The sequence below is a fragment of the Aquarana catesbeiana genome, linkage group LG05 (genome assembly GCF_042186555.1).
Source record: "Aquarana catesbeiana isolate 2022-GZ linkage group LG05, ASM4218655v1, whole genome shotgun sequence".
NCBI classification, from domain to species: Eukaryota; Metazoa; Chordata; class Amphibia; order Anura; family Ranidae; genus Aquarana; species Aquarana catesbeiana.
In genome coordinates this window covers 363,770,156-363,783,231 of record NC_133328.1, presented here as the reverse complement: position 1 = coordinate 363,783,231, position 13,076 = coordinate 363,770,156, and the positions used below count along the sequence as shown (strand labels likewise).

General features: G+C 39.5%; 1 protein-coding gene across 1 annotated transcript in view; it reads right to left on the bottom strand.

The window, feature by feature from the left end:
* The window catches only part of TNFRSF11A (TNF receptor superfamily member 11a), a 152,451-nt gene that overhangs the window by 54,582 nt on the left and 84,793 nt on the right, over positions 1-13,076 (bottom strand). Inside the window, exons 2-3 of the mRNA XM_073630913.1 lie at positions 7,506-7,572; positions 5,012-5,137 (exon numbers count right to left, since the gene is read on the bottom strand). Coding sequence (XP_073487014.1) covers positions 5,012-5,137; positions 7,506-7,572 — 193 coding nt within the window. The remainder of the gene's footprint in view (positions 1-5,011; positions 5,138-7,505; positions 7,573-13,076) is intronic.

Below are 13,076 nucleotides of genomic sequence, written 5' to 3'. Positions count from 1 at the left end.
TGACCGTGGTACTAATAGGATCAAATAGAACACCTGTAATTTTCTTCAGGTAGCTTTATATACTGTAACCAGACAAGCCTGCCTGTCAGTAGGAAGATAACAGGAACGGATCTAGCTGAACACTGTGAGCAGGACGCACTGTACTAAATGTAAATAGTCTAGCTGCCTGACCGTGGTACTAATAGGATCAAATAGAACACCTGTAATTTTCTTCAGGTAGCTTTATATACTGTAACCAGACAAGCCTGCCTGTCAGTAGGAATTTAACAGGAACGGATCTAGCTGAACACTGTGAGCAGGACGCACTGCACTAAATGTAAATAGTCTAGAAGATAACAGGAACGGATCTAGCTGAACACTGTGAGCAGGACGCACTGCACTAAATGTAAATAGTCTAGAAGATAACAGGAACGGATCTAGCTGAACACTGTGAGCAGGACGCACTGCACTAAATGTAAATAGCAGGAACGGATCTAGCTGAACACTGTGAGCAGGACGCACTGCATTAAATGTAAATAGTCTAGATAGAAGATAACAGGAACGGATCTAGCTAAACTGAATACAGTGTATATATATATATGCAACACCTGGGATGCATATATATACACAATACACTGTAAGTGCAGCTAACTGACTGACTGTTCTGCCTAATCTATCTAACTCAAATCAAATGACACTGTCTCTCTCTCTCTCTATCTCTCAGCACACCGGAACACACACTACACAGGGCCGCCGTGCAGGCGGCCTTATATAGTGTGGGGTGTGTACTAAATCCCCTGAGCCATAATTGGCCAAAGCCACCCTGGCTTTGGCCAATTACAGCTCTCTCTACTGACGGCGCTGTGATTGGCCAAGCATGCGGGTCATAGTGCATGCTTGGCCAATCATCAGCCAGCAATGCACTGCGATGCCACAGTGAATTATGGGCCGTGACGCGCCACACGAATTTAGCGCGAACGGCCCATAACGTTCGCAATTCGGCGAACGATCGAACAGCCGATGTTCGAGTCGAACATGGGTTCGACTCGAACACGAAGCTCATCCCTAATGCTGACCCATTGGATACAGTATTTTCCAAATGACTGACCAAATATTCATGCTTGTTCTGGTCAGTTCCTGCAGCTAGAGGGGCAGCATGTCAGCCAAGCAACTAGCATTTTGAAAAGGAAAAGCAAAGGCAGCCTCCACATTTTTCTTATTTCTCGAACTGTCGGTGGGAAGTGGTTGATGAACAATACTGGATTTCACTTTGGTTCTGAAGATCTATGTTGAGAAGTATAATTTCCCTAGTGCGGTGACTCCAGATGCACAAAAGAGTCATAAGAAGGTGCTTTGGCCAGAATCCACAAGATACATTTTTTATAAACTTTGTATGCCTTTTTCAAGTGACTCTTAAGAATTGCATGCAAATCCAAAGGACGCAGGAGATCTCTGCCAGCCAACATGTACAAACCAATTAAAGAAGCCGACAACTCGATGATCTGCAGTCCTCTTTATTTAATATTAGCAATACAGAGGTAAAAATTCCAAGAACAAATGTTGATGCGTTGCAGCCTCAAGGGGCCTTACTCATATGCGTAAGGCTCCTTGAAGCTGAAACGCGAAACTGTTTGTTCCTGGGGGTTTTACCCCTGTATTGCTAATAATGATAAAGAGAAAGGACTGCAGATCATCAAGTTGCTGGCTCCTTTAATTGGTTTGTATAAGTTGGCTGGCAAAGATCTCCTGTGTCCCCTGGCTGGCAGAGGCTGAGAGTGGGGCATCGATACATGGATTCACTTCATATGATTAAACCTACAGGGTTGTAGCACTGCCCAGTTTGTATCACTACTCTGCCAGGAGAGGTTACTCTGCCACATGAGGTTATCGGTGAGGAACTTGTGGAGAGCCTTGGAAAGCATCATCAAGACAACTGCTGCTCCTACTGGAAAGATTTGGTAAGATACAGATTGCTGAAATCAGTGTGCAGCTCCCCCCGATTCAGCAACGTGCAGGAGAGCAGTGGGAGACATTGGCTGCTGTTAATATCAGCCAGTGAGGAGGGAGCAGGGGATGGGACTGAGCCACACTCTGTCTGTCCCATAGACACACAGAGGTGGCTCAGGAGAAAGCATGCATGAGTGCCCCTAGAGCAAGCAGCTTGTTCTGGGGGCTTTCGGCAAGGGGGAGGAGCCAGAAGTGTCGGCGGAGGATCTGAGAAGAGGAAGATCAGGGGATGCTCTATGAAAAACCATTACACAGAGCAGGCAAATACGATGTGTTTATTATTTTAAAGAGAAAAATGTTAACCTTTAGAACCAAGGCTTTAGAGATTTGACTTAAAGCGGGGTTTCACTGTCTCCACTTATTTTTTTTTTTTGTCAAACTGACAATGTTTAATGTATTTTAATATTGAAATTACTTGTTCCGGTTTTACAGCTTACTGCTCTCAGTTTTCTTTAATAAAAAAAACTTATAATTTTTCCTGTTGCCGGGTTTCATCTTGCCTGTGGGCATGTGAAGCCCACAGGCATCCTCTTCTGGGATACGGTGCTGCTGATCGACCATCATGCACCGCCCGTTCTAGCCCCGATCTCGCGCATGCGCAGTAAACACAAATCGGAGCGCAAATTCAGTCCTGTTTAAATCACGCGAGATTTCACGGCGGCTCTTCGCACTGTCTCCTGGGATGAATGACATGAGATCCCAGGAGACAGTGCGCCGAAGAAAGGAAATGATGAAAATACCCGCAAAGTCCCCGCCCACAGCCGCAGGGACAGAACAAAGGAAAAGACAAATATCGTAAGGTAGGGAAAAAAAAAAAAAAAAAAAGGTCCATATAGAACTCGGTGCTATCTATAGAAGCCATGGAGATGATGTTTAAAAAATGGGTGAAGATCCGCTTTAAAGGCTTTTTCTGTACTGGTGTCTCTCTCTACCCTCCTCTTCCAGAAGTTTTGAAACTTTTTGTTTGTAGATGAAATGTTCTGGAAGTTACCACTGTGCTTCCATGGGCACGGGGGATGCTACATATATCAAACAGTATGATTAGTATGGACAGTCTAATTTTGTTACTGCAATGTGTCTATAAATTACTTGGACCTGTGACAGCCCTTCATTTATGAGAACCATTCCTGAACTTTAAGCTCATTGGTTAAGAATGTCATACTATTTAATGGTACAATATGGGGCAGTGGGTCTGCTATTGCAGATGATCATGTATATTTTTTACATTTTTAACTTTTTTTAAAAGGAGAAATTTTTCAGCATCCACCAGGTATGGAGATAACTGCCAGTTGTGTCCAGGGCCCTCTCTCCGAATACATTTTAAGTTGTGGGTTTTCTATACAATAAGAATTTAGTTTTATACTTTTTCCTTGGAAAAACAAGAACATTGAGAGTTTATATGTAAATATAAACTACTTCCACCATTCATCATCAGAAAATATTTTCCTTAGGAGGGTTTCCCATGTAGAAACAAATTGGTGTCTTCCTCTAGCAGTCCCCCTATACTGCAGTGCCCCTCTACTGTGGATTTTCTATACAATAAGAATTTAATTTTATAATTTTTTTTTCTTGAAAAAACAAGGACATCGAGAGTTTATGTGTAAATATAAACTACTTCCACAATTCATAATCAGAGAAGAATTGCCTCAGGAGGTTTCCCCATTTAGAGGCAAATTTGAGTCTTTCTCTGGCAGTCCCCCTCTACTGCAAATGTAAGTGTTCTGTAATTACGTTTTCTAAGAAACTTCAGTAATTTTGGATGCTTGTTAAATGAAAATAATAATAACCAAAGAGAGGTGACATTTCCCTTATTATTCCATTTAGAATTCAGTCGGTGCCGTGGTTGCCTGTTTCTTAGCAATAACATTTCAAACTAAGATTTTACTAAAAGTGTTACTTCCGACATTAACAGGGTTTCTTTTTAAAAGAAAATAAAACCATTTCACTTGATTTTTTTTCAGATTAGACTAGGAAACATAGGAATGAACAATACTGCATAGAAACATTTTCAAACACAAATGACATTTCTTTGCTGGAATTAACATATAAAAGAATGCCTAGAAAATATTTATAAAACATATTTTATAAAAATAAATACGGGAGATCTACATATTTTATTAAAACAGAAAAATAGAATAATTATAAATAAGGCCTGCTTATCATGCTAGTAAATCCTTTAAAAAAAATATATATATATATATATATATATATATATATATATATATATATGAAAATTTTTTTTTCTTTAGTTTTGGATAGATTATGGAAGAATTTAAAAACCTGGTCGTGTTTTTATTGCTGTCTGTGTTCCTGCTAGGAAGAGTCACCCCTCTATAATTGTCCTGATGACGATAGCCACTGGGATTGGAAGTGAGAGAAAATACATTTTGAATTGTCAGTGGAACAGGAAGAGAAGAAATCTTCCAGTGGGGACAACCATTCGCCGAGCAAGCTGTCCAACAAAGGCTTATGCTTTCTTTGGGGGGACTAGCTCTCATTTTTTGTTTTGTCTTAACTCTTACTTGTTTTGTCTAAAGACCGGAAGTAAAAAAAAATTCTCCAAAAAGACAGACAGGAAAAAAAAAATGAAAAAACAAAAACAAAACTATTGGCCATAGATATATCTAACCATTTCCTGCTTTACATTCTTGCTTTTAACCCTTTACATGCTCCAGTACTCTTCTTTTAACCCTTTACATGCTCCAGAACTCTGCAAAAGCAGACCATTAAAGTGTTTGCTGTAATGTGACAGCTCTTTCTTGTACAGCAGTCTCTCACAACACACAATGGTGAAACCAGATTTTTAGCATGATTGCAAGTACAAACTATGCAAGGTGGGTCGGTAAAACCTCTACTTTAGGCAAACTTACTAATCAAATAGCACGAGGCATAATATTTTTACACAGGCTATTTTAAGGCATTAGCAATCAATCTTATTTATAGTCAGGAGCTTAATTAAAGAACAATAAATAGAAATGAAAAGAAGAACATTGGGGGACTAGAACACAATATAGCAGCAGTTTACCTGCATCACACACCATATGAAGGGCACATTTCAAATCATCATTCCAGACACTCATGTATTCATTAGGGCCACATGGGCTGCAAACAGTATCCACACTGAAGATGCACCTTTTAGTCATATATGTTCCTGAAATAATAAAAACATTTTTTTTTAGGTACAGTGCAAGTCATACAATAAATGTTTCACAATTGCACACAATTTTGTAATTAGTAAAGTGTGTATGGTACTATAGAATTATATAGTAAATCATTTTAAATGTATACTGTTTATTTAAAATGATTCCTTTATCTGTCAAGAACTAAAATGCTGGCTAGCTGAAGTTTTGCTTCATGTCCTAGATGTACTCAAATCTTCTGTGCTTTATAATTAGATAAATTAAATACTTTAAAGCAGTCTTTCTAAACCTTTTCAACAGAGAGGAACCCTTAAAATAGTTCTCCGGTCTCAGGTAACCCCTGCTAAAAATTAGAAATCTACAACTCATGATACAATAGTGTGATGGTCAGTGGGAAGAATGGTCCTTACACTTGTGATCATTGGGAAGAAGCACCTCCTTACAGATAGCTAAAAAGATCAATGGTGTCAGTGGGAACTTATCCGAGAGGCAGAAATTGCTCAATGCTGAAGGAACCCCTAACAACCTTTGGAGAAACCCTAGTTGAGAATCACTACTTTAAAGGCTCTGAAGCAACTGTATGATGCAGTACAGTCAAATATGTAGTGATCAGACCTAAATACACTTGTTTTTAATTAGTCCAAAATACTGTATATTAATGAAAATATGAATCATCTCTAACAACAATAATCTAAAGAATGATTTTGTTGACATTCATTAGGTATGTTAAATAAGATACAATATTCTTTCTCTATCCATTTGCTGACCAGGCCTTTTCTGGAACTTTTTGTTTAAATTTGATATATATATATATATATATATATATATATATATATATATATATATAAATATATATATATATATTTTTTTTTTTTAGCAGAAACCCTAGAGAATAAAATGGCAAATGCTGCAATTTTTTTTGTCACACTGTATTTGCGCAGCAGTCTTTCAAGCCCAATTTGTTTTTTGGAAAAAATACACTTTAATGAATAAAAAAAAAAACATATAATAATTACCCCAATTTTTTGTATAATGAGAAAGACGCTATAATGCCGAGTAATTAGATACCTAACATGTTATGCTTTAAAATTGCTCCCGCTCGTGGAATGGTGACAAACTACGGTACTTAAAAATCTCCATAGGCAACACTTAAACATTTTTTTACAGGTTACCTGTTTAGAGTTACAGAGGTCTAGTGCTGTAACTATGGCTCTCGCTCTAATGATCATGGCGATACCTCACATGTGTGGTTTGAACACCGCTTTTCATATGTGGGCACGATTTGCGGATACGTTCACTTCTGTGCGTGAGCACAGAGAGATGGGGCGATTTTATATTTATTTTTTTACCGTCCATTTATTTTTTTTTATCATTTTTATTCTTATTACAAGGAATGTAAACATGCCTTGTAATAGAAACAAGCATGATGGGCAAGGCGCCCGGATCTCTCGTTTACCTTTAAAAGCAAAAAGAAAAAGAAGAAAAAAAATTTTGGACACTGATAAAAAATTATTTCTTTATGTCCGAGAACTAGAAGTGATGTCAGAGGTCGCTCCAGTCCTCCAAGGGCACAGAGCCGAGTGCGGGCCATCTTGCCCTCACTCGACTTCCTGACTAGACATTGGATCGCTTCCGGGTTTACTGACTGCTGCGGTAAACCCGGGAATGACCAGGAAGTGGCGGGAGGAGGGGGTCAAATTCGCCACTGGGATCACATTTATCAGACGCCGAATCGCCCAAAGATCAAAATGGTACTGGTGTTCTGTCGAAATAGCCAACTCGTTAAAATCTCCAGCTACGTCACTTCCAGTGACTCTCCAGCAGCAGATTTCGATGAGTTGGCTCTACTGCCCATGCACGTGCGTGCACCTGACAGAAAAACAGAAACCCCTGGCAGTTGACGAGTTTTCAAAAAAGGTTAGTGATGTACCTTGCGCATGCGCACTGCGGCGATTGGTAGATCCGAGAAAAACTCATCAAGATTAAGGAAATATCTCACTTCAGATGTAGTGTTGTATCAGTAGTGCTTTTTCAAAGTTTATTATTCACATAAAGGAGAAAGTACAATTCTCCCTTTGACCTCTGCTCAAATTAAAGTATATTTATCAGAATTGAATGGAAACAGCCCACAGGAATCTTCACAGCCTCTGGCCAAAATCGTCTTTCCCTTGCTATGTCTACACAATCGATCCCCATAGACTCTTTGGGCCATCTCCCAGTACAGGAGATGCTCAGGCGACAGGCTCACAGAAGTCTATGGGGGTCAAATGAGGCATGGCCAGGGGAAAGGAAGGTAACTTTTCTGAAGCAGGAAAATGGTTCGCAACGACAATTATAGCAAAATTCTCCTACAAAAAGTAATATAAGTAGAAGACAAACCTGGTTTGCATTTACTGCAGCATTTTCCTGAATGTGCATACTGTTTTTCTGGGTCACAGTAAGGAGTCTGAAATAGATATAAGAGAAGAAAATAGAGCTTATCGATTTAATCTGAAAAAGTTCCTGTGTATGAAAGCTATATGTATTATGGTCTGCAACTTTTATACTCAAAGTGATGTACTACACATTTAAAGCTGCACAAAGCTTCCTCTGTCTGCTATCAACTACTGTACACATAACTGGGAACATACTTTCTAGAAAGAGGAAGAACCTTGATTTAAGTAGAACAACTGAGTTGCTGTCACCCTTGGCAGGAATGTTTGGTGCTAGGAATCTGAGGGAGCCTGGAGCTATTATAAGCTAAATATAATTTGAGAGTTACGTTGACAATAGGTAAAGTCGCTCAAGTTGAGTCTCAGCACTTTGCTTTCCCCCTTTTCCAGTGCACCTGCTCTGTGTTTACATTTGAGATAACAAGGCTGCCATGTCACTGATGGGAGGGGGTACCAAAAAGAATTCAACTGAAAAAAGAAATGATCAGCTACAGAGGTTAGTGAGATCGTGTAAGCTAGATTACTGCGTGTTAAGAATATATAAATATTTGAACTCCATAATGTGGCCTTGGTTCTATTTCAAGTCACTGATCTTAGGCTTCATTCCCACAAGGCGGATCCACTGCCACGGAGTCCGCATCTGTCTGCCAGCTCAGCGGGAGATCTCTCCGTTGATCTCCGCTGAGCCGGCGGATGACAGGTCCCTCTCTGCTCACTGAGCGGGGAGGGGCTTGTCGAGTGCGGCTGGTTGCTATGGAGAGATCGACGAAAACGGACAGCATGTCCATTTTCATCAGATCTCACCCGATCCGATACGCCAGGGACGGATGCGAACGTAGGCCCATCCGTCTGATTTTAGCGGATCGAACCGGGTCGGGTGTCAGCGGACATGTCACGGCTGACATCTGTCGCTACATAGGCTAACATGGAGCGCCCGTTCCGGTCCGCCGACAAAACTGACAAGCGTACCTGAACGGTCCGACAGTGTGAAAGGGGCCTTATGCTTACACTCAAAATATGCCTACCCAATGGTACATATTTCTTCTTTTAAAACTAACTATCCTCTTTGGAGTTTCTTGATGACTATCTGCAGCTCTCTGATGAATTATATGTCAAAATGATGCATCTGTGCTAAGCCGCAGTCCTACCAGTCGGGAAGTCCACCTAATAGACATTAATACTCAGGGACAGTTTATCGAATAAACCACTTCACTGCTTTTATGGGTAAAGTAACCTTTAATTGTGATCTGTTCTTTGTTAGGTACATGGTACACAGAGGACTTATTAAAAATTCTATTACCGTTCTAATGATTGTGACAGGGAAAAGTCCTTTGCTTGGGGTGGATAACACTGTTCATGTACTTACCACCTTCTGTTTAATATCAGCCCTCTCCAGCCTGGATCTTTCTTTTTAGCTTTTGCGATACACAAATGTAGGTGTATTTTTGAAAATTGCCCCCAGATGGGAGCAATGTCTAAAAATTCCAGGGAAAAGTCCCATGAATAGGAGAGATAAAACAACTGTGTACTTGCCCTCTTCCTTTCAGTATCTGCTTTCACCAGCCAGACTGGTATACTTAGTTCTTGTGTTGCTCTTCAAAATTCTACTTGGCATGGGGTCTGCCAATAAATGAGAGCAATGTCAAAGAATGGCAGCTAGATGTACCATGACTAAGGATAGATAAAACTACTGTTTACCTTCCCTCTTCTCATCAGCATCAGCTTTCACCAGCCAGACTCCTACAATTTAGTTCTTGTTATACACAAAAAAAATATTTGTAAAAACTCTACATAGGATTAGCTCTACCTTTAGTTAAGAGCATTGCCTAAGACTAGTTCTTATGAGGTTGAAATGTATGTTCTATGTAGACACTAAGGAGTGGATTTACTAACACCAAAGTGCAAAATCTGGTGCAGCTCTGCAGGGTAGCCAACCAGCTTCTAACCTCAGCTTATTCAATTAAACTCTGACAATAAAACCTGGAAGCTTATTGGTTTCTACGCAGAACTGCACCAGAATTTGTACTCTCCAATTTTAGTAAATCCCCCTCATACAGCCAGTCAGGTAAAAAAAGTGCATCTAGTTCAACCAACTAACATTATCTTGCATTCACTTCTTCCTGGAAATATCTTGTTGCCTTTAAGGATGACTGCCGTTTTTTAACAGTTATCTTTTCCTTACTTCCCTCCTCCCCTGCATTAATTCATATAGAGAGGCCATTAATTACTGGCAATCATGAGAAATTGCCTCTTTGTGGGATTTTTTTCTGTGCACATGAAGGGGAAGGAGTAAGGACAGTTTGGGAAAGTTGTGAAGCTCCCTGTGGAACAGTGGTAAAGTATTTGGGGGCCCCACAAGTTTTTGTGACTTCATATGTACTGGAAAACTCCTCATGTATAGAGAAAAAATGTGGAGGTTACACATGTGTTGATACTGTCCATATTATAGCAGACACAAACTGATTATGTCAATAGGGGAAAATATTATCATTTCCTAGTGCCTATCCCGCCCTGGTACCCAACCATAAGGCCCTCTGGTGGGTTATATGACATGATGGTTCTTCTGTGCTCATTCTGTCACTGTCCTACCAGCCCTCAGGGCTCTGTACACGACGGGGTGTCTGGAACAGTAAAAAAAGTACTTCTGTGGCTTTACATCATTTGACCAATTATGTAGGGAAAGCCTGGAAAAGTATGTGCTGAAGGTTAGAGAAAGTGCTCTCTTTAATGACATATACACTGCAAAAATTGATGGCTGCTGCAGCGTTTTATAGTAACTGAACTGCCAGAAACAAAGCTGTCAGTAAAGGAAAAATAATAATTGCCTTTTCTAGGTAAACTGTTTGGTTTATTTATTTCACATTTCTTACTTTTTCTCTGTTCTGTATAATTTTTTCTTCTTTTATGTTTTTTTTTTTTTTTTTTTTTAATAATGGATCTTGCTGTGTGGAATATCAAATGTGCAAACAGAACCGATTGTGGCCTGATTCACACCTATGCATTTTTAGTGCTTTTTGCATTTTGCATATTTGCACTACAGTCCATTTACCATGGTTTCCTATGGAACACGTTCTGTAGTGCAAATCTGCAAAATGCAAAAAGCACTAAAGATGCATAGGTGTGAATCAGGCCTAAGAAGGCACACATGTGACAGTGTTGACTTATAAAGGGGCTCTAAGGTAAGGTGACCAGTTTTTTAAAATGAAATCCAGGGACATATTTTTTTTTTATTATTGGCAAATGGTAAACTATTTTATAAGCCTGTTTTCTTCAAATTATATATGCAGTGTATGTGGCATGTGTTTATGGAATGTTTGTATAATATATACGTTATTTCTCACATTTCGTCCATGAGATAAAAAAAAGATACTACTTAGAACTTTTTGCGATAAGACTACCAAATGTTAAGAAGATAAGATAGAGAAAAAACTTGGAAAGAGGGATGGGGCAGCAAAATTCTAATCTAATCCGGCCCGGGGACAAACTCAGTCCGGAGACAGTGTCCTCAGTCTGGGGACTGTCCCCGGAAACCAGGGATGTCTGGTCACCCTACTCTAAGGGCAGTGATATGTAGCTTTTTCATATCGAATCTCTACTGTCTTCTGCAGAACCTGTATAATATCTGCTTTCTCTGACCAGTTCCTGTCAGCAGTCTCTCTGTCTTCTGTAGCATTACATACTCAAAATATTATGTGCAACCCTTGGTGCTGTGGGAATGTGCTTGGGGCCCACTTCTGTACATAGATCATACAACAATTTATTAAGGGGGAGGGGCTCTTGAATGTAATGGGGGAAAATACAATTTCACAGATGTGGAAAAAAGAATCAAAAATCACTATGTGCCATTTACCTTATGCTCAAATTCAGTCACTGCACAAGCAGACATTACTATTCAGTACTAGTCATTAAATGTGTGTGTGTGTGTATATATATATCACACACACACACACATACAGCGTAATATACTGTATATACAGTATATATATATATATATATATATATATATATATATATATATATATATACACACACACACATACCTTAGGATGCACAGGAAAGCTTATCCAATGATAACCAAACATACACATTAATATAGTCGCTTACACACACATTAACCCATGCACACACATATTCATGCTCATGAACACAGCTGCCATATGTGATATAATAGGTAATGATGTGTATGTATTGGAATGGACATTCATAATGGGGACTAAAGTGTATCTCAGATTTTTATTGCTGTTGTTATTGTGTGCAGGACAGATTTAGCCTGTCTGTTTGCCCCAGTGATCATTCTCATGATTATATCCAAATTTTAAACAGTTGTCACTGGAACAAGAGTTGACAGGAAAACTTTCACATGGGCAACTGAGCCCATTCAACGTAAATGATGGCATTTTTCCCCTGCCTGGGTAGCCCAGGTACAGTATACAGCTTCCCATAGACATGAATGTCTGTGCACTGCTGTACTGGGGTAAACAGCGCAATATCGTAACAACATGTATAGTGTATGAAGCCTACATAGAAACATAGAAAAGTGACAGGAGGAAAAAGAGTAGTCCATTGAGTCTACCTGTTTTTTTTTTTTGTTTGTTTGTTTTTTGTGCTTTTGTTTGTTTTGTTTTTTGGTTTTTCTTTAACTTGTTTGTGCTGTACTCGTGTTTATGATCGCACTGCCATTTGCCCAAGTGCAGCAATGCACAGCCATTTGTGTCTATGGGAGGCTATTGCTGCACCTGGGCTGCCCGGGCTTGAGAAAGACGCCAAAATGTATGTTGAACAGGCTCAGCCGCCCGTGTGCAAGACCCTAAAAGGGAATTTGCTTTCAATTTAAACAGATTTCCACTCACTTCTTGTTCTGTCTCTGGGACGAGAATTGAAGGGAAATCTTATCAACAGAACATAATTATTTTTTTCTTACTCCCAAAAGGCAAGATCATCCCCAGTCAGCACCTACTTCCTTAACTAAAATCATTCCGTTACATGACGCGATCATATAAGTCATGTTGCTAGTTGTGGGCTATGTATACACTTGTCTGACAGAAATCAGCATCTTTGTGTTACGCTAGGGACAGAGACTAAGTAAAGGTTCCTTTTGCCTGCAGCAGACTAATGACATCATTCTCCCAAGTTGCCACTCTGGGGTTTAGACAATGGGTTTGATTTACTAAAGGCAAATAGACTGCACTTTGCAAAGTGGAGTTGCCCTCTGCAAGTGCAGTTGCTCTAAAGCTTAATAAATGACGCAGGGCTTCACTTTGCACAGAGTACCTAATCACATGCAAGGAAAATAAAAAAAATGCATTTTTGCTTGCACATGATTGCATGATGGAAGTCAGCAGAGCTTCTGCTCATTTACATAGCTCAAAAACTGCAACTGCACTTTGCAAAGTGCACAGTCAATCAACCCCAAAGTCTTATGCCAAGGGCTGCTTTATAATACAAAAAAGTACAGCTTTAAAAAAAAAAATCATACTTTTGCTGTATAATGTAACATTGGTATTCATGAAGATTTTTA